Source organism: Tachypleus tridentatus, chromosome 12 (assembly GCF_004210375.1).
Source record: "Tachypleus tridentatus isolate NWPU-2018 chromosome 12, ASM421037v1, whole genome shotgun sequence".
Classification (NCBI taxonomy): Eukaryota; Metazoa; Arthropoda; class Merostomata; order Xiphosura; family Limulidae; genus Tachypleus; species Tachypleus tridentatus.
This window is the reverse complement of record NC_134836.1, coordinates 3,362,060-3,384,816: the sequence shown is the minus strand read 5'-3', so window position 1 is coordinate 3,384,816 and position 22,757 is coordinate 3,362,060. Positions and strand designations below refer to the sequence as shown.

At 30.4% G+C, this 22,757-nt stretch overlaps 1 protein-coding gene across 4 annotated transcripts; it reads left to right on the top strand.

Moving 5' to 3' along the window:
• The first annotated feature begins 141 nt into the window (after positions 1-141).
• On the top strand, positions 142-21,977 carry LOC143235210 (cilia- and flagella-associated protein 184-like). 4 transcript variants are annotated; one of them, XR_013018971.1, is made up of 10 exons: positions 142-404; positions 3,814-4,251; positions 5,704-5,787; positions 9,891-9,957; positions 10,379-10,572; positions 14,359-14,478; positions 14,956-15,048; positions 16,534-16,671; positions 19,457-20,202; positions 21,592-21,977. XR_013018971.1 is itself a non-coding variant. In XM_076473150.1 (9 exons), exons 1-9 carry the CDS (start codon positions 402-404, stop codon positions 19,763-19,765), a joined length of 1,446 nt encoding a protein of 481 aa, XP_076329265.1. In that variant the 5' UTR covers positions 142-401; the 3' UTR covers positions 19,766-20,954. The 4 variants fall into 4 exon arrangements, 3 of the variants coding, with proteins under 3 accessions (XP_076329265.1, XP_076329266.1, XP_076329267.1); XM_076473150.1 differs by lacking the exon at positions 21,592-21,977 and having other exon boundaries at positions 19,457-20,954; XM_076473152.1 differs by lacking the exon at positions 21,592-21,977 and having other exon boundaries at positions 143-404; positions 3,794-4,251; positions 19,457-20,954.
• Positions 21,978-22,757: the final 780 nt, after the last annotated feature.

Genomic DNA, 22,757 nt, shown 5'->3' with positions numbered 1-22,757 from the left:
TTGTTCAATGTAATACCAATACTTCTGGCTAATAATTTTGAAACTCAAGCACGTTAAAATATTTTCTCCACTTTTTTAAATCACCTTTTAAGATATGATGCAGAATAAACCTCAGAAATGTTATTACGTTCAGAGTAAGCGTTACTTGCTGAATATGATAGTTCTGCGTGTTGTCTATTGACATCGTTGTTACGTGATGCTCATTCTTAAATAAAGGCAACCGAAAACCTAAACATTAAACTGAAGAATACTTTTGATTTGGGAAAAGTTAAGCCGAATATTAGACATCAAGTGCACTTATCCAATAGCAGCACTAGAGAAGAGAATTAAAAGCTTAATCGTTTCTACAACTGTAACTTTTACTAGTTCTAGACTGTACAGTACACTAACCTTTGACGAAAATGGTAATATTTTGCTTTAAGTTTAACTTTAAACAATACCATTAGGTGTTTTTAGTATAAGAAACTAATGTGAGTGAAAATATATTTTTATATGTACAAGAATACGAATCTACGTTTTTATCTAAGCTATAATGAAATAACACAGCCAATATAGTGTTCAGTGTTGATTTGACAAAATGCAAAAAGTAAAGTGAACTGATTTAGAAATATTACCTGTACTGTTGTAAGCCTGTGGTTATTTGTAAGTTCTAATAGGCTTAAGTATGAAAATTAAAATATAATGGTGTTTGTCAGAAACTACTTTTTAGTAGTGTTTATAGTAATGTTTGGGCCTATGGATTCTTTAACAGTAGATGTCTGTGACTTGTTAGCAGTAAATTTGATACTAAACGAACAATACACACTTCACTTTTTTAATATGTATATTCATATCAATTTAAATGTATCAACAAAAGTTCTTTATGCTATGGAGGTTATAGTCATATTTTAAACACCATGCAGTCTCTTTTTCTCAAAAGTCCACTTAGGTCAATTCATTTGATAAGTTAAACTATTTTTCTGTATTTCTTATTATTATGGCATCTGTATATAGTTCACCTACATTATCACTGAGTTACCTCAGTTATATCCTAAACTTCAAAAAATGTCTGCTTTTTCATATTCCCAATAACTGTGTGCCTTTTTGTGAAAGTTCACTTAGGCAGGTTTCAGTTACTTTAGAACACCCTTTGCTGAGACAGTTTACTTTTCTTTCCACTTTCAAAATTATTATTCTAACATAACAAGCATTAGGCCTTTCACTCACACAACTGTTAGCTTTACATTTAATTTTTGTCTGACCTTGACTTTACCTCTCTGTCTTTGCTCATCTGGTTGCTGTTATTTATGTGCCTATCACTTAGACCATCTAGAAATCTCTATAGCCTTGATATTAATGGATTGCATAGAATGTTCGATAGCCTTGACATCAATGAATTACAAACACAAAATAAATCAATTACTAGTAATACTTACACTAAACAGTATTTTATATCTGACAGTGTTAATTTTTTCCTCACAGAAGCACAACCTTCTGATTGTTCACTGTACGTTGTTATCACAAAGATATCAATTAGAAGTGTATAGTCAGCATGTTTCATGTAGATTTCTTTTTATTGTTTTAAATACTCTATCTGTGTTGTATAGAAAAATAGTTATTTTTGAATTATTTTTAAGATGTTTGAACAAAATTTACCTTATTAAGAAAAATTATAACCAGTTATGTAAAAAGATATTGATAACACTATGTAATAAAATTTTTACTTTTTCTTGTTCCTGGGAAGAAAGTGTTATTTCCCAATTGCTTATGCCTAAAGTAAATGGAAAAGACCTATTTTTCTCTTCAAACTTTCCTTCTGTGACCTGGGTAATAAAATATTCAAATATACCCATTTTACAGAACATTCCAGGTAGATTTAATGCTGAGTAGCTGATAGAGAATTTTCTCTAACTTACAAGAATTTTCAAGAACTTTCTAGAATGTTGTAGAACTTATGAGAGTTTTCAAGAAACTTTCAGAATTTTCTGGAACTTTCCATAGTAATATATATACAGGGGCTCACCACTCACCACTTCAATTTAGTTCTAGCTGCCTAAGTGAACACATAGACCTATCTGATTTTATCAGAGATGGCATCAAGAAGCTGCAAGCATACTCCAGATGCATTCTACTATGTATATGGCCAATTTATTAAGACAAGAGTGACGGCATCTGCTAAAATGTTTAAAGCCTACAAGGCATATTTCGGCATGCTTGTCAGGGATCAAGACCAACCCTGGACACCTCATTTTACCTGCGAGCACCACAAAAAAACTCTAGAAGGTAAGACGGACAATTTTGGTTGCTTGAATAGTAAGATTTTATATTATACAAATTTTAGACCTTTTAAAATTTAAATAACTTTCAGTGGACCTCAAAGAGGAATACAACAGCATCAAGACTTTGTTAGAAGCCTTGAAGTATGATGACTATGGCTGGGAAGTTATCGGAGACTTCAAAATAGTAGCATTCCTGATGGGTCTCCAAGGAGGCTTTACCAAGTTTCCCTGTTATCTTTGCCTTTGGGACAGCAGGGACACCACAGTGCACTACAACAGGAAGTACTGGCCACAGTGGACCGAGTTCTCTGGGGGTAGGCATATTGTTAAGTGCAAGCCACTAGTGCATCTCTAGAAGGTGTTGTTCCTGCCATTGCACATAAAATTGGGTCTTATGAAAACAATTTGTCAAAGCTCTTGATAAGGAGTCTGCAGCCTTCAAGTACCTTTGAGACTTCTTCCCTAAGAAACAGTCTGTTGTTGTCGCAGTGGTTTGGGGCTTCTTGGGCATTCACAAGGCCGAAAATTATGTGAAACTGGTTAAGGCTCTGGTGAAGAACTATGGCAAAATGGGCTGCAGGATATCTCTTGAAAGTCCTATCTTGATAAATTCAAGGAGAACATTGAAGCATGCTCAGAGGAACGAGGCGAGCACTTCCACCAAGATATGCTGGACTTTTGAATACCAATACCAAGGAGCTTATAACGAAAACGTGATGGGAGACTATATTTGGGGGCTGATACGTGAAAGTGATTTACATTACAGTTGCAAATTTAGAAAAACTACTCACTTCTAAACATTTTGGTTCATTTTTGTATAACTTTAGTATAAATACATGTAAATCTTGATTTATATGTGGTTTTATTGAGACTTTATGTAAATGAAAATGTGCAAATTTGCCTGTTTTTACATAGAAAATAGGTTAATTTCTAAATTTCATTATCCAGGTCACAAAAGCAAAATTTGAAGGGAATAATGTCCATTTTCTGTACTTTTACAACATAAGCAATTAAGAAATAATACATACATCTCCAGGAACAAAATTTGTGTTACGTAGTGTAATCATAGGGTTAAATCTGCTATAATCTTTAGTGACTGTTTGGTTGTGGTTGAAGTGTAAAGCAATACAACCTAAAGTATTTGTAAGCTTATGGGCAGTAACTTTTGGGAGACAAAAAATAGATCTAAAATATTACATTTACATACCTCTTATTTGAAATCTGTAGTGGACAAATTGAGAAGAAAGTTAAAAAATAATCTATAAGTCATTTTCAATTCTAAATTACATTACATAAAATTTTGAAATGCTGAAGCTGAAATTTACAAAAACTTAAAAAATATATACAAATTTTAATTTAATTATACTATGAATAAATGTTTTATTATGGCAGCAGATTAATATTAAACTATTACATGTGTTTACTTTAATATTCCTATCTTTGTGTTAGATATTTCTACTGTGTTTTTAATACTTGTCCTAGTATGGGTAACTATTGCAAAATTTTATGATACACATTGATACATAGGCACAAAGTCTTTTTATATATTTTAAAGGAAGAGAAATTACAGCTGAAAGAGAATGCAGAAGAACATATAAAACCAGTTCATGAAAAGAACGAAGTGACCTGTGATCATGATACATTAGAAGAACAACCATTGTCATCAGTACTTCATGACAGTCATATCAATACTAATGTTGGTTCCCAAAAAAACAATTTTAAGTCTGAAAAGTGTAATAAAATGCAAACTCGAGCCCTTTCTGATGATAGCTTTTATGAGATTAATACCACAAATGAAGCAGAAAATAATGAGGAATGCTATGCAGAGAGTGGAGGTACTAACTGTAATTTCAATGGATGTGGAAGTGACAAAATGTTATTTTTATCAGGAAGCAGTAAACACATAGGTATAGAAGATATCAGTTTGAAAAATGGATGTAGTTTGACATTTTCACCAGGTCTCAGTAGAGAAGAGTTATTAGAAAAATATCATGTAAGATTTTATCACATTTACAGTAATTTGACTAATGTCATACATTTTGTTTTTTCGTGTAATTACTGTGATTCTGAAACTGTTTGTATTCTTAAAATATGCTTAGAATGTATGTAAATAAATTTACATTAAAAAGAAGGGAACTTTAACAGAAGTTACTGAAGGATTGTGTATATCAAATACATTATTTTATTTTAATATTGCTAATACTTGATGTGCACATTAAAGCAAAAATTTAAAAGCATTATTTAAGTATATATGCACATATATATATATTAATGATGTTAGAAAATCATGTAGGTTCAAGAAGTCTTGATAGAGATTAAATAAAAACCTTATAACAAGGGCACTTTTGAAAGGTAAACCTTTTTTCTTCAGGGGCAAACTGGGAATGGTGGTGTAATAGAACAAATGATATATATAGAGGGAGTTTAGTGACCTCATCAAGGTCATCTGGTTTTCCAGGAAATGGTTATTTCTCTATGTGCTGTTATAAGTGTCTCATTTCTGGTAGATGTTGCTGATGGTGAGATATGTAAAAACGTGTTAGGGATATTTTAATTTTGAAGTAGTTAAATATATGTATATTTAAAACAAGACTTAGGTGTTTAAGTAAAATAAAGGTGACACTTAGAGTCTGATTGTAAAATATGTTATACTAATCAATTTATAAAAACAGGTAAGCTTTTATAAACTTATTAGTATAACATATCTGGAGAAGAAAGGTCCACCTTTCAAAAAAGCTTGGGTTATAAGGTGTTTATTCCATGTATGTATACATTATGATTTTACCACCAAAATAAAAACAGATTTTTTCAGTTTAAAATTCAAAATTGGTGGATGTATTTTTTAACATTTTTGTGTTTTTATTATTTTGAATAATGGGCTGAATACAATTCTATAACCCTATGTTTTTTATGATAATGCAATTTTACTGATGTACAAACATCTCTATTTCAACTGTAATTTTTTTATCTCTTAATAATTCTGTCCTATGTGGGATGGATGTCAATATGAAAAAAAAATCCCAATTGAACAAGTTACTTTTAGCTCTAAATTTTATATTCTGGGGTTGATGTTTAGCTATTCAGATTATGTAGATTGGGCATATATTAAAGTGATATTAGAGACATATATAATTATATAACATTTCAGACAAATTTTCTGTATAGACTTGAAACATTCTAAAATGTCAATTATTTTGAAGGTTGATTTTTTTTTATATATTATTGTTGTGACTAGCTGAGCATTGTTCTTCTTTCATATGTATAGCTTCATACATAAGTAAATATTTGTGAATGTTGCAAAAAAATACCAAATTTTGATTTTAAAAATTCATCATTCAAGTTTTTATAAAAATCCATATGTTGTTTGAACTAATTTGAAATCAGACCTATATTAGAAACTTTTAACAACAGCAAAAATAAAATTACAGATTTTTTTTTCTTTCAGAAAGCTATTGAACAGAGAAAAGAACTAAAGAAAATCAGTCAAGAGTTACAACAAAAAGTGATTCATCATTTCAGAAGTAAAAGTGTCAGTGCTATAAGCAAAATGATTTTAAAATTTCTTTTTCACTATATGTAGGCATTTGATCTTTAATGTCTTCATGCTTATATACAAAATGGTTCATTTGATTTTTTTTTGTATAATGATGTATTTGTATAACTTCTCAATACAAAGTAGAAAACTGTATGCTGATAAATTATTCCTACTTTTCTTTGATATTTAACTTGCTGTTATTAGTATTTAACAAAAAATATATATTTTTGTAAACTGTTTGCTGGTGGTATGTATTATTGATTGGTTTGGGGGAGGTTTAGTGGAAATGGCTGAAGTTTGCTATACCTTGTGTAGGGCTTGAAAAATTAGCAAGTGAAACTGTTGTATTAGCAGCTACTGTGACTTAGGTTTCTCTGTGAACAATAGTTAACTTGTCAAATGCAGTCATAGTAGTAAATATACTTCATTTTTACAAATTGGACTATAATTTACATTATTCTGTTTTACTAAGTGATACAAAAGAATACATTGAATGTATAAACTATTAAAAATCAAACAAGTAAATGTTGGAAAATTTTGGAATGCTGTTTAGTATTTGGGCATCATTCGGAATATAATTTAACATTTGAATATGCTAGTTAAATATAAATTTTATAAAAATAAAGTTACTTTTTTAATATGTGAAAGAATAATGGACAGGTGTTCTAAAAAATTGAATAATTTGACTTAATGTACCACAGAAATAATTTTATTCCTGAAGAAACATGATCAACTGTTCAAAAGTGCTAAACATTCTGAGTATCTTGAAATATTCTTGGTATGTTTGATTATTCTTTGTGCTAATTATTTCATCATGATAGAAATTGCTAAAATTTGATTACTAAATTCAGCATATTATACCATGCTTTATTTCAGATGAGCTACATTTTATAAAACCAAGAAAAAAATTTTTAATTGATATTATATGGTGATAAACAACTTTGGAAGAAAAGGTGCATTCACTTGTTGCACTTTTCACTAGACTTGTTGAACTCACATTTTCCACAATTCACATTTAACTACACCCTTGTGTTTTCATATGAATGCACTGAATGTAGAAGAAGGAAGTAAAATACAAGTTAGCACAAAAATGTGAACCTGCAAAATTAATCAGTATAAGTAGTTCTCTTGACTGCAAAGTTTTCTTTTTTCTGTAAAATTCATCTTTTAAAAACTTTAGGTAGTCAAATACTAGTGAGTTTCTTCTTAAAGTATAATGAACATAAAATATAGACTCAGATAAATTTCTAATTCTTAAAAGTTACATGTACAGGTTCACATTTTTTATAAAATATATATACTATTAAATGAAACATAGAACTTGGTGCAGAAAGAGCCCTTTTTCGAGCGGCAATCCGAACGTTTTAGTTTTTACATTTGCCGCTAGGAAAAGTACTGTGACGTAATAGTTGCCAAACAAACCACCAATGCCAGTGTGTTGAATGTAAATAAACATGGCCAGTGCATACGGAGAAACAGAGGCAGAGTCTGTTTTGACTTTGTGTTCTGAACAGTGTCGAGTAGTGCCATATCAATTCAAACCTACTCTGACAGTTACTACCTACTTAGAACAGTTACTTTTGACACAGATCTGACAAGTTCTAGTGATGAGGACAGTTCCATGAGTGAGAGTAGCGGAACTGTGAGTGATTCTGATAGCGCCCAGGCCCGTTGCGAGTCGGTTACCTCCAGTGGAAGAATGGTAAGCCTAACTCATGACAACAGATATGGTCTGTATTATTTCACGTGCAATTTTAAGCATCTCGAAACCTGCCTGGTGTTTATAAATTATTGGTATCACAGACTGGGTTTTATTTGTTTATACTTTGCCAACTATGGTAACTAATACTCGGCCCTTCCACAATCATTGTAACAAAATGAATTTTAATTATGCGTCATAATTCTGTCTATAAAATCAAACTAGATGTAGCAGTCTGAATAGTTACTTTATCTTGAAATGTTAAATTTAAAAAAATGGAATTCTTCAAACTTTTCCATATTTAAAAATGATACAAAAACATCTACAGAATGATCTACCAGCTTTTAAACTTGGAATATACTCTATTTGGGTTAGATTTGTCCACTGTCTAGACTAGGAAATCAAGGTTTCACTGACTTTCAGGTGCCACAAATGTAAAACACGTTCATGAATGTGAAATATGTATGTCTAGTTACATTCTTCAAAAACTTGTACTTTTTAAATTATTATATTATACTAGTTATTATTTATCGCTTTATACTGCACACATACCTTTAAGTTTGTTCTTTTTGTGATGACAAGGGATGGCTTCAGAGGGGTGGAACCTGTACGCTGCAGGCTGAGATCAGTCCTCACCTCTACATGAGGAAAGATGGTGGGGAAGATCCTGTCCACTCCCGATGGTTTTTTCAGTCTCAACCTACCTGGCTTGAAACCCACAGAATCCAAAACAGTGGGATCTGACACAAAATATGAACATTCAAAGTGATCTTGACAAAGCTTTGTATGATGTAAAGGAGTCCAGTTCTTCCTATTGACCATCCGCACCAACTGTCGCCACCTTGCCGGTTCCTTCTCCTTGCACGGAAACGAAGATAACTGTTTTTTACAACCATAAGCAATGCAGTAAACCATGTTATCATAAAACAAACATAAAGTAGCAATATCAAGACAGAAAATAGTCTCACAAAGTATGTAATGCAAAAAAAGCACCGATAGATTTACATAAAACATCAGCACTGAAAGGAACAAAATGGTCGGCACACAACGAAGCATGTTTGGCAACTATTACATCATAGTTGTAAAACATCACGGTCACAGAAACAGCCGAACGACTGAGAGGAACTTGAGTTCGAGGACCCTCATATATTGTTTCATTTTTAACTCAAAAACTGAAGTGTTTAAAAATATGGCAACGACACAGGAATTATACCTAACCAAAGTACAGTTTCTAAGGCAATTATTAAATTTGTTGAAAATTCACCTTTAATAGGCATAGTCTCTTTGATTTGTAAAATATAGCAATTTTCCAAAGTTCTAATGATCTTAAACTGTTCAACTGTTACTTGAATATCATTAGAACTGTGGAAACTAACCATTCTGTGAAATGATTCAAAGGCAGGTTAAGGTTTAAAAGTGACATAGAAAAATATATTTTTATTTGAGCTTTTGAATGAAGTCAGGAAAGATGAATTCCTAAGAAAACTGAGCAGGGTGTTATACTTAATGCTACATAGCCCATAAGTGTAATATGTACTAGTATGACTCATACTATTCACAAATTAAATAAAATATAGTTCTAAAACTTTTTTTCTGTTTCCAATTGAACATCTGTCTTTGTAAAGCCCCCCCCCCTCACAGTGGATAAGTAGTAAGTCTGATGGCTTGTAACACTATAAAAACTGGATTTTAATACCCATGGTGGGCACAACACAGATAATCCACTGTGTAGTTCTGTCTTAACAATAAACTAACTTTCTAAAATTTAGGCCTGTTTGAACAAAAGATAATTTTAAAACCATAATGTAATTATTTCACCAGATTAAGCCCATTTCATATCATTTTAAATTGAGAATTTTAGTTTTTTTTGAGTAATTGCCCAATCCACTCCTGAAACAATTTATACCACTTTAGACCTGACAAGGGTAAAAGAAGCAAGCTATTTTGAGTAGAGAAGAATTTTACACTTTCCAAAATAAAATTTAATATAAAGCTGTATTTATCATAGATAATTTCATTTCCACAAACTATGTAAATTAAATTAAACATTTATGTAAAGTATGTACACACATAAGTATACAGTATGTGTGTGTGTACAGTATAAAACCTGCTCAGAATCCAATCAAAGTCATTTCAAAACAGAATACATTTGTAGATGATAATTGTTTTAAAAAAAGGTAAGTTTAAAAATGTTAAATAACAATACAATCCAAGGATATTTTTAGTAGCCTATTTAGAAGTTTGTAATTCTTAAACATATAGAGCATTATTTATGGTGTGAAATAAGTTATGTTTCTTATCACTTTCAAAATATAATTCTTCAAATATTACATGTCAAGTTGTACATAATAAACAAAACAATTATTATGTGTAAAAACTTTATCTATTCTGTTTGCAGTCCAACTTACCTCAAGAAGTTGACAACAATGTGAACAATCCAAAACAGCATTATGAGAGTTATATGAGTAAGTCATTTAGAAATCTACAGCATTGGAAAAGTAAAAGTACAGAACTATTAAACTTTTATGTATAAATACAATCAGTGTGGTTTAAAATGATTCAAAGTATTTTTAAGTTAAATATTTATGTTTTACAAATGTTCAGAATTGAGTTGGATATTGTTTGAAATACAGTTCTATGTAATAACAGCAAATGCATATTCCATTGCAACTTTTTTTTTGTAAACTAAGGCATAAACACAACAGCCATGAATTCCTTATCATATTTTTAAATGATGAGAAAGCCTAATCGTGTAGAAATGAAGTACATGAGATAATAAATAAGATGTTTATGGTAGTTTTAAGATATACCAGTTCATAATTTTTAAGATGGGATATCTTTTGTCTTCTTTAGCATCATTTGATCATACAGCTTAGTTTTTCATAGATAATCTGGTTGAGCTCAGAAGGAAACTACAGTATGAGAAAGCAATTTATAACAAACAGACAGAGGAATTAAGATCTATTCATAAAAGTAAAGAGGATGAGATTCAGTCTGAAGTGGCTAAGTTTGTGAAAATGAAAAAGGAAATAGCACAGAATGCTATAAACAGTTATACTGGGAAAAAACTTTCAAAACAGGTAATTGAATGAAGATTCTGTAACATAGTTGTATTAAAATAATGCACAATTATTGCTAGCATTTAAACTGTAAAGTGATATATATACATTGTTAACAGTTTAAGCTTCAAATGTGTGAAATTTTCTTTCTGTGTTGCGTAATAAGCTCACATATGTACTAATTCTTGGAACTCAGTAGCATGTTCTTCTTAGCACAGCTATATTAAATCATAAGAAAAATGAAGTGCTAATATTTAGCTGAACAGTTTTTATTAATTTTTAATTCAGACTAAATAGAAAAAGTAAATAATTTAAGAATGTAAAATTTGTCTCAACAAAGTGGTGTTTTTTGTTTTTTATAATTAAGTCTATGTGATAGTTGGTATTACCTTATTTTGATTGAATTAAATTCATCTATAAAGCTTACATGAATCATAACTGAAGTGAAAATAACATGCATAAAATGTAAGAATTCAAATCAGATGAGCTTATCTGAAATACTGAAAACATGCTGTCAGTAAAATATGCTACTGAAAATTTCCTTTGTACATTGTTGAGCATACATCATCTACCCATAATTTTCCACTTTTCACACTTATGTGTGACTTCAGTACAAGTATCTGGTGATCTTACATAAACTGTGCTTCAACACTGTAATTTAGATTTTATTGTTGACAGTCATGCTGTTAACTTTACTCCAACATTCTCTTCCTTTATAATGGCCTACTTGCCTTCAAAGCCTGATTTGTCTGTGAAAATGTTAGCTGTAATCCTTACAACACTTACATTTTGTTTCTCTCTCTCTTTCAGATATGTTATATGTTTTCAGCACTGAACCTTTTACCATTATGCCTGGAGGTGCTTCTATCATGTGAAATTATTTCCACACATAATTTATATCTCCTACCTTCTCATAATAATGGAGTCACAGATATTTTTCAAAATTTGGTCATCATTCAGAAACTTTTTATTGTATTTTGTTCTTAGGTTTTTGACCTTATTTGTGTTAATGGAGGAGAGAGACGTCTTTCATGTGATATTTTACTTTGATTTATCATCAGTTTTCTGCCCAGCACACTTTTTTGTTGTTTTGAGATATTTTTTCTGCATCAATAGTAGTTATTCTTGTTTTCTTCATTATTTTAATTAATATTAATTACCTACATGTGTCACTGCTATTGTTTCTAATATCATCTTGGCTCATTAGATTGTGTTGCAAGATACCTTTTAATCAGCTGACCGTTATACATCTTTCTAAACATTATGGGTTAAATGCCATGACAGATACAATCATTAAATACATTCTATATTTGTATCAATTTGTCTATACAGGACTCTTGTTGTTCTTTAATTTACTTTTTTTTTTATTACAGTCCAAACATTACGATGTTGCCCAACAGCACCAGTCATAAATTTTTGGTTATAAAAAACAAAAGAAAAACATGGTCTCTCTTTCTTTGAGACTCCATGAGATTTGTTCAGTAGACCTTGTGCATGTCACATTTACCTCTGCATTTATTCTAGATGAAACATTTCACTCTCTACTATGAAGTTTTGAGAAGCTGTTAACTATTGAAAGTGGACATACTTCTGTGACATTAGAGGTAGTGGAAATGTAACTACTGTAATCACTAGATGTCTCAGCTTCAACCAGGTTGGAGATCATGAATAATTTTCTCTTGTTTATTTATATTTTGATGTTCCCATTGCACTGTCTTCATTTTATTGAGCCCATCCTTGGAAACTGCTCAGTAATTTTTCATTACTCCCAGAGTACCAACTAATTTGGCTTGTTCTGTGATTCACTGCATATTTTGGTATGGATAGAGTGGGGCTACTGTCTCTGAAGTATGTCCTTTCATAATACATGTCTGAGCCACTCTCCCAAGAATCTTTCATTGCAGAAGCAGGACTTATTCTTTCTCCTTGTCATGCCATTGTAGACTCAATTGATACAATAAACTATTACTGCTCATAACACTAACCCCTTTACCTAAATGAAAAGGCATGATAGGTGAAGAGGTATCTTATTGAGAAGATTGCCTTCTTTCTGAACATACTTAACTTCAGTTTTTTTTTTTATATATATATATACGATTGGATCACACTAGCTCCAGTCATTTTCCATCAAATCGATTTCTACAAATTATGTTCTGGTTCTGAATTCTACTACAAGTCTTCTTGCCTACAGATTTGTTGTAGTCTAAATTATTATCTTTCTAACCCATAGTTTGTTGCTATATATTTTCTGTTTCTTTTCTTATATATGCAAAAACGGCTCGTTTGGGTTGAGAAAATATTTTACATAGAAGAGCGAACAACGTTTCGACCTTCTTCGTTGTTCGCTCTTCTATGTAAAATATTTTCTCAACCCAAACGAGCCGTTTTTGCATATATATTTCTCTACAAGTGGGTTTTCTCAACATCACTGATTATTGTTTCTTTTCTTGTTTGTTGGTTCCCTCTTTGGCAGTATTCTGGTTTTCAATATTTCAGAAGTAAGTCTACTTTATTTGAACTTTACATTTTAAGATTTAAAATGAATTTCAAACAGAAACTTACTTAACCCTTTTACTGCTCCACACATCATATGGTGTTTTAGCTAGGTGTATTTGGTTGCACTAGTGACCCACCATAGATGTTATTTCTAATAGCTATAAACGGTGAGATAAAAACTACAACCCTTAGTTACTCTAAGATAAGCATGGATGAAGCATGCACATTGATGTCTTGCAGTCAATCAAAAAAAAAAGAAAAAAAGATTTGTGTTTTTGTTTTTTTTACATGGGGTGACAGTGAGTACCACCACACCTGAGTACTGAAAGAGTTAAATTCTTTCTTTCCTGCTTTCCCACAATCAAAATTTCAACATGACTACTACTGTCAATAAAATTTAAATTGTGATGGGAAAGCAGATCTTCTGTAAGATTTCTCTGATGCTTATGCATTAATTCACATAGAAGGTGGGAGAGTGGAGAATTATGGGTGGGTGATACATGCTCTGCAGTGTATATAAAGGACATCTGGAAACATTTAGTCAAGTACTTCATTGACAATATAAGTTCAAATTCAACAAGAAAAAGCTTTCAATATTTCATAAATAAACATGTGTTTCAAATTCATCTTGATTCTAAAAAATATGAAAGTTTTTAATAAAGGAACCAGCAAGATTATTGAAGTGGATCTCTACTTGAATATTGCAACAATCCAGAAAAATGGCCTTTTTGAGAACAACTGCTTACAAGCTAATACTATAGTAGAGAAAAAAGTCATTCATTTGTTGTTTTGAGGCATTTATAGGTTTGATATTGCTATCAATATACATTTTAGAGGTATTTTGCATGATAAAAGAATATATCAATGATCCTTTATCATTGGCTTGCACTGAAAAACAAGTACAGTATCATTAATAAACCAATGTGCACAGTGTTTAACATTTTAATTTAATTGGAAAGAAAAGTGACTCTAAAAATTACAATTTGGTTTCATTATAGTCACTAATCTAGTTATCACATAAATATTAAAGTTCATATAAAAAAGGACAAATATGCAATGTTTACAAAACAGATTTTTTTATGCTGAAAGACACAAGTATGTTAATTTAAAAAAATCATTAGATAATGAAACTTGATATTTCTTAATTTATCATAAAGATACTGGCCAAGTCTTTCACAATTCCACCAAGAAACTTCACCATATAAGAAAATAACATTAATTTTAGCTCTTTAAAGCTATTGTATTGTATTGTCATTAATCTTATATATAGTAATTGTTATGATAAATTTCATTAAATTGCACCATCATCAGGAGGTGGAATTTTATTTGAAGAGAGAAGAGCAGAGTGATCAAGTTTTGAGAAAAATTCAGCTGAGAAACTTTAAAACTGTACATCAGCTACAGAAGATAGAACAACAGCTAAAAGCAAAGGTAATAACCGAAGGTACATTTTTCAAGTTTTCATGTGTAAGTATGCTTCATGTCAATGAAAAACACTAAACAGACTTCATTAAAAAAATATATACATTTTATACTTACAGACAAGTATTTTGGAACAATGGCATATTATAAAACAAGCTATTGATCTAAAGAGTTAGATGACTTCACAACTGTAATGGTTAAAATCAGCGGTGATCAAATAGCTATTAGTTCCTAAAACTTATGGCCAAGATTGTATAAACTTCTAGGAAACAAAAAATAGATCTGAAGTTTTAGTTTTATACATCTATGATTTTGAATCCAAAATGAACAAATTAGAAATGTAGAAAAGCAAGTAATGCATTTTTTGCATGCTTTTGATACATTTTATGATTTTTGCTTGAATAAAGATATGATAACACATGTGAGAAAGATATTAGATCATTGGTTTGTGGTCAAGTACTTAATTTGCTATCTTTTTTTAAACAGGAGGAACTAGCTGAAGGAATACATCTTATTGATTTTGAACAGTTGAAAATTGAGAACCAGACGTATCATGAAAAAATTGAGGAAAGAAATGAAGTATGCATAGTTAATTTCAGTTAACTGAAACAAGAATAATTACTTCAGTTTGAACATCATGCTGTACTAAAAACTTTCATGCAAAACTCAAGGTTATTATAAAGAAAACCTCACATTTAAAATAATTATATTTTTAAAACATTTTTTCCTAGAGAACAGTGTTTCATCATAAACACATTGAGAGCCATGAGTTTTATTCAGGAGAGTTTGGATGTACAGTAAAACCTGCCTAGGGCAGAATCACATGGGACTGAGTAAAATTTCTGGCATAAGCAGGTTTTCAAGGTTAGACAGTGAACATGCATTTCCTTAATTATATATAATTTTTGAGCGGAATGTTATACTTACTTGACTCAAGGGAGGTAAGATGTTTGTGAATAAAGTTATTATACTGTTTATGCTATATTTATTAGAATAAGAACAAAAATAGACATTCAAAATATACAGAAGTACACAAAATCTTAATCAAATTTATTTGAAGAAAGTGCCCTATTTCAACTGTTTCTTTTTTTTAATGGGCTTTCTCATGCAGTTAAAAGAATGCCACTTCTACAACCTTTTTATGAAGTTCATTTTTGCATACAATTTGATAGTATTAATATAACTTAACACTTGTGATGAAGTAGAAATTTCTATTTCCTCACTATCTTTTCCATTTTGTTCATCTTCTGAATCTCTCACACTGTTACCATCTTGCATTTCTATTATAGATTTTAAATCAGTTTCATCAGTTTCTGTTAAAACATTTCTGTCAGCATTTACAGAATCATCTGCACCATTCTTCCCAATCACAGTTTGGATTTCACTAGAATTGTCATAACAAACAACTCTTAAAACAAATGAGGGTATTTAGTAGGTTAAGATGACCTAGGAAGGCCGAAATGTTGTTTTCTTCTTATCAGTAAAAGTGTTAATATCCATACCAGCCATTCAGAGATACATAAGGTTACTTTATATGAGACAAAGAATAATTAAGATATTTGTACACAGATGCAGTACAATTTGCTAGATTTTATTATAAACCTTAATTGAAATACCTAGTTTAAATAATTAATATTGTAAGTCTATTTAATGCTTATTTTATCACATTTTTTATATGTAAGCATTTATTGGATTGGATCATTATAACTGATTTCTGGCAGTGCAGATTTACATTTTGAGTAAATAGTAAGATGTAGTTTAACAAAAGTTTTGTAAAGGACAAGAAGGTGTGGATGTAAAAACTGACTATCTTGTTATTTAATTTATAATCTTTTGAACCATTTTTCTCTTATTATGCTCATGAGTGTCACCCTAAAATCACTTGCCTTAGGCATTAATGTGAAAGTTGGACTGATATTCCTTCTCCTGTCTTTACTGGTATATTATTTATTTTACCTTATGAGATATTAATAGGAACAGGAGTAGCATTTCCTAATATTAATAGTTATTTTGTATTCATGTACACATATTTAAAACAATTAATGTTCTTTCTAACCACTACAGGAACTTCTAAAGTTCCAGAGAAAGTACACAAACAACATTCAAGTCCTAACTCATATCAAAGAAAAGCATCATTTTGTGGAAGTAGAAAACCAGAAAAGGGCACAAAAACTTAAAGATCTGGAAAGAATAGTCAATGAAGTAAGATTTCAAGTGCAACTGTTTTCTATGAAAACCAGCTAATAACATTTGAGAATAAAGTTCATATTATTAATGACATGGTTATGTTTGTAAAATTTTTTTATATCAAATTAAAAGAAACTATTGCCTGTCTCTACCTTTAGTTTTAAATCAGCTGTACAAAACGTTGCTTGTTTTAGGATGTTAAAGATAGAAAAATTTACATAATTTTAATATTGTGATCTTAGTCATAACATTAAACATTTTGAGTATTTTCTAATCATTGTAAAATGATATGACAGTTAAAAAATTTAAAATCAAATTCTTATTTAAGAAGAATTTCAGTGATGTAAGTATTACTTATAAACATCAGTAATGCAAATACACAGAAACAATTTGGCAAACTACCAGTGTAGTGTAAGACTACACATGCAAATTGAATACTAATATTGTCTTTCTGTGCCTACCCTGTATGAGAGCTATCAGAAAACTGGAAAGAAAGGTTGATCTTTTGTTTTGTGATCCTTTTGCTGTGAAATATTACCATCAATAAGACTAGGTTTTAACATGTCCTAAATTAATATGGGGGTAAAAGTTTGCACAAATTAGTCAAACAAATATTTGAAGGTTTAAGTTAAGAGGTCTTTGACATATACTTGAATCTTGTTGAAGAAAACAAACATTTCTATAATTTTTTTTTAGGTTTCTTTCTTTAACAGTATTATTTAAACTGTTTAATACGTCTATTTTTTATTATAGAAATTATTTTGGAATATCAGCTTAGCATATGGATTTGAAACTGAGCTAAATTTCTTGAGCTGGCTAAACCTTGTGACATGTTGTAGGATGTACAGCCAAAAACATCACTAACATTCAGGGTACCCTAATGATGATACATTGCATTCTAATCTTTATAAATAATAACAGTACATGTAATTAGCTGTATTCATTATGTACTTTATATTTAGTTTTTCTCTAAGAGGTAGCTTCACTGGATTAAAAGTTAATATAAAGTTTAAGCTGACTACATTGCATAATTTAAAGGCTCCACATGTAACAAGTTAAGTATATGTAATGGAAGGTAAATAGTATATTGGTTTACTTTTGTATATTTTGAATTAGGAAAAAAGGTTTGATTTTTATTTGTAAAAAAGTACAATTTAAATTACATGGATTTAAAATTGGCTAGCTTATGGACACTAGCATTAGTAATTTTTTTCTAGTTGATAAATTAAGTTACCCTTTTATAAATAATGTTATTTACAAATCAGTGTAAAATCTTTCAATAAACTGCTGAGTATAAGCTGTTGCTCTGTTGAATAGGTAATGAAAAGATACATCCTTGTAATAATCTGTGGTTGGAAATTGTCAGTTAGCTTTCATAGCTTTGTTACATTGAAGAATTCATTCACATTGTATGGTGTGTTTGTAGATTTTGTTATGATGTTAAGTCTTTTCATCTTTTAACTCGTTTTATAGCAAATACCTGGTATAGTTTTCGAGTTACTGAGATAGTATGTCTTTTGACCCATTGAATTTCTTTTTCCTTTGTTTTGCATAAACGAGAATTTTTAGTACATATATGATTCCCCTTTTTTGTTGTTTGCACCAGATTGCTCTATCCCCCGGGCATAATTTTATATAAACATAAACCAATACAGTTTTATTTTATAATGTAACAAATATACATTCTTGACTACATTATATTAAAATGATTTTCAATATCCAAATGAGCAAGGTGTGTGACAAAATCACCCCCAAGTGACAAGAAAGTATGTCTGCAGAATTACAATGATTCAAGGTTTTGATACCCATGGTGGGTAGAGCACAGATAGCCCATTATGTTGCATTGAGCTTACCTTCAAACAATAAAGCTGATATGAAGTTGCAATTAACAATAGCATGTATCAAAACCATATTTTGACATTAGTGTAATGCCACCAAAAATTGATTACTTTTGTGAAGGCTTTACAACAGTTCTTTGTGCCAAAATATATTCATACACTTCAATCATAAAAGTGAGTTCAGATCGGGAATTTAAAATTTCCAAGATCAGAATATTCCTTTCGTGCATAATGGAATTAGAAAACAAATTATACATTTACAGTGCGACATTTCATAACAGGAGAGACATCACAAATATAAAAGGGCAAAAGCAAAAGCCATCGATGTGTTCGAGGGAATAGTATGCAACATACTTAAGAAAGATCTATGGCTGAAAAATTGACAGAGGCCACTTGTACATAAATTGCTTCCAAAACATATCTGTTGAACCATAAAATACATCAAGCAGCTGGATAATGAAATGGCAGTTCACAATATTCCATACATAGACATGTCAGTCAAGTTGCCAGATGCAACACTTATTTGCATGTAGTTAGCAAATTGCTAACTTTTTGGACTGTTAACATACGTGCTGAGAAACTATAGTCCTCATGAACTAGAGGATTTCTTTAAAGTGTGCAGGGAGGAATAGCATTTTCAACAGAAACTACACTGCAAAGTTATTGTCAAGGTGCACCATTATCTGATACAGCATGACTAGATATGCTTACACAGACTACAGTATCATTCTGAGGCTTATAAATAATTTTAATATAAAGTAATTAGCCTTTTTATTATCAGCTTTAGCCAGACCTTTGTAATGTAATTGTTTTACCCACAATGTCACAGTTTGTTTGAAATCTTTGAATTTTAATTCTTTCAATTGTAGTATATCCAAAAATAGTTTAGTTCAAACCAGCTCTTATATAAATATTCTTTAAGCTTGTTTTCATTAAATATTCTTTTTTTTTTCCAACTTTAGAAAAGGAGTTACATGGTAAAGTTAAAGACAAGTCGAGATTCTCTCCGATCTCAAATGCAAAAACTGCAACAAAAGGCTGGACTTTTTAGACGTAAAATACTTTTACGTGATTATGAAGAAACTGTTAATAGAAAAGATCAACTTGAAAATGAAATGGTAGAGCTTAAAATACAATTTGAATTTGTTAATTTATCACTGAGTGAACTTCAAAAAAATAAAAAATCCAGTAACAATAAAGAACATCAACAAACTGTAGATCATCAGCTAAAAAGTGCTAGATACACTATATTTGGAAATCATTTGAAATAAAACACACAGAGGAAGCAGATAGAAAACAATTTTGGTTTTTTACAACCTTATATTAATCAGTTGCCATCTTCAGAACAGCAATATCTTTCAGAAAGGAATCAAGGAAGCCAGTCAAGGATCTGTGTCAAATCATCTACAAATTATCCAGGGTCTAAGTTCCTTGAAGCAAATGTCACTGTTCAAGACAGAATAGATATTGAGATTCAGTTTAATGTAATTCCTCAAACAATGACAAATTATTACTTCAGTAAATTTGAGGGTAAAGAAATAAAGAGTGGTAACAGTATTCAAGTTGATGAGGAAACTACTAACAATTTGTTGTTAAACAAAGGAGTGCAATGTGCACCAGAAACCTGAACATTTCAACTTTCAGAAATACAGTTCAGCTGTGGATAAAATTTAAGTTGTACTTACGAGAAGAGGCATTATAATAAGAGGTGATTCAGCATCAAGTAAAATGAATTTGAACTTTTTTTAATGAAATTTTTGCTTATTAAGAGAGTTATTAGAATATGTCATTGAACTGTAACCATTTCAACCAATTATTTTTGCTAAACCTGATTTTTAATAAGCAAACCAGTTTTTTGTATATTTGTTTCAGATATATTTATTAAAATTAAAGGAAAAGCAACCAGAAATGTATATGCTTACTACAGCTATATTTGTTTTATGATGGAACTTAAGCAGTAGCTTCTCTTCCTACATGGACTAAATTATGTATTTATATGAAGTCTTAAATGCTTTAATGTAATCATTATTTTATCATTTCACTAGTTATTGATTATTTTCATTAGGAAATTATATGAGGTAACTTTAAATTGAAGACAAAATCAATTTACCATTTCTTATGCCTTTTGCTGTTCTTGTTTTTAGAATTTTTATGAGTGTTTTATGTTGTTCTTTATATGTTAGTGTAGTATGACTGTGTTCTTGGTAATATATTTTTAAAGTATTATTCTTTATATCTTATGTACTATGTCTTATGACTACTAACTCTGCTTCTTTTTATCAAGTTGAATGTTTTATGTTTCACCAGCACTTATGGATTTCCTATTTTCAGTTTTGTTTCACAAGCTTCCTCATACAGTCCTTCTTCTGATAGCTGCACTTTGAATTTGATCTATTTGAATAACTGTTACCTTCTTCTTTGTATTCCCCCACAATGAAAATAAAAATGTCCACACAAAAAGATGTAATTTAAATTAAAAAAATAAAAAAGAGAGACAATACTTGTTTGTACAATAAAAATAGAATACTTTGTCAGTCTGAAAAAAACAACAAATAAATGTATTCAGAAATATTATTCAAAATAATGCTGAGAATCGTATGTAAAATAAAACTGTACTGGGACTTTAACATCAAAGCTTAGAAAATAGATTTTATATTTTCAGAATGTCTCATAAAATTAATTAAGAGCTAACTTATAGACTAGAGGAAAGGCAGCTACTCAACTTTTAGGGTACCCTTGTTCAATCATATGGTGTGTAATATAACCAATTCCATTATAATGCATCAAAAGAGTGCATTCTTGCAAGAACACATTATGAACCTTGGATTTACAGTAGACATATTAACCCACTAGGGCACACCCAGCCTTCCAGTTATATAATGAACCAACATTTAAAAATATACAACTTCTGCAATTGTATAGGAAGAAAACTATTACTGGTAATTTAAAAAATTGTACATTACCCACATTGGTAATTTATTCATTCTAACACTATTGTACCAATATGAAGATTGTTTTAAGTGTTTTGAAGTTTATTTTAAATATAAATAATTGAAACTTGCCACTTATGTGTAAAGATTTTTTTTTTTTATTCCAGAGACAACTTTGACCACTAGAGCACTTACAGTGCTGATACATCATTGGTGATTCTCAGATAGACTTAGTTAGTGGTGCTAGAAAAGGCAGCTAGTCAACACCACTGCCGTCTCTTGAACTATGCTTCTAACAACAAATACTGGGACTTAGCATGACATTATTACACTCCAACATCTAAAAGGGCAGGTACTTTCAGTTACAGGGGTTAAAACATGAACTGCAGGTCACAACTCAAGCATCCTAACCACCTAGCCACAGATATACTATTAAGAGTTCTTAATACTGTACAAAAGAATGACACATTTGCTCTGCTAATATTTAAAATATCAAGAAACTGAAGGAAATAAAGCAGTAATTGTAATTTTACAAACTAATCACTCTTTAATCTTTCACTTAAACTGCTTTTAAATAAATATGGTAATTTAAATCTAAATCTCATGACTTTCTATTTATAATAAACATAAACTGATAAAATCTTGAACAATATTCATCATTTTTTCAATTGACCATAATTACAGCTGCCATAAAAATAAGTTGTTGATATAACTTGACAAGCTGTCTTTGAGAAAACAAATTTAATTTTAACTATTTTTGGTATTATTCCTCTTCTCAATTATATCTTCATGTTACTCTTTCTTGAATGTGACAATCTCATTAGAAAAACTGACTCTTTAAAAGACCAACTCATCATAGAATTAACCATACAAAGACAACTTATCTGTTGATATATTTGGCTAACAGTCTGAGTTCTTATAACCAAATTGGACTGATATGCCAGCCCTCTTTCAACTGAATACAGTACCAATGTTTAGATGATCTGGGAACAGCTGCAACTCAATACTCGTGTACAACTTTTTCAGTATTAACCCTTAAAAACCCTATAAAATGTTTTACACCATTTTGTGCTTGTGATAGCACTGCCTCAATTTCACTGTTCTTGGCATTTCTATACTGGACAAATGGATAAATTAATAACAGAGTATTAACTGATGCACATTTAAGAAACTGAAATAAATTTATTCAGTCTACCTGACATGGGATTCCACTTTATACAATGCTGCTATACTTATTGCTTGACAGAAGGTTTAGATAATGTGCTTGAAAGGCATTGATGAGGATCAGCACTAGCAGCTCAATACTTACTAGACAGATATATAGTCCACTACC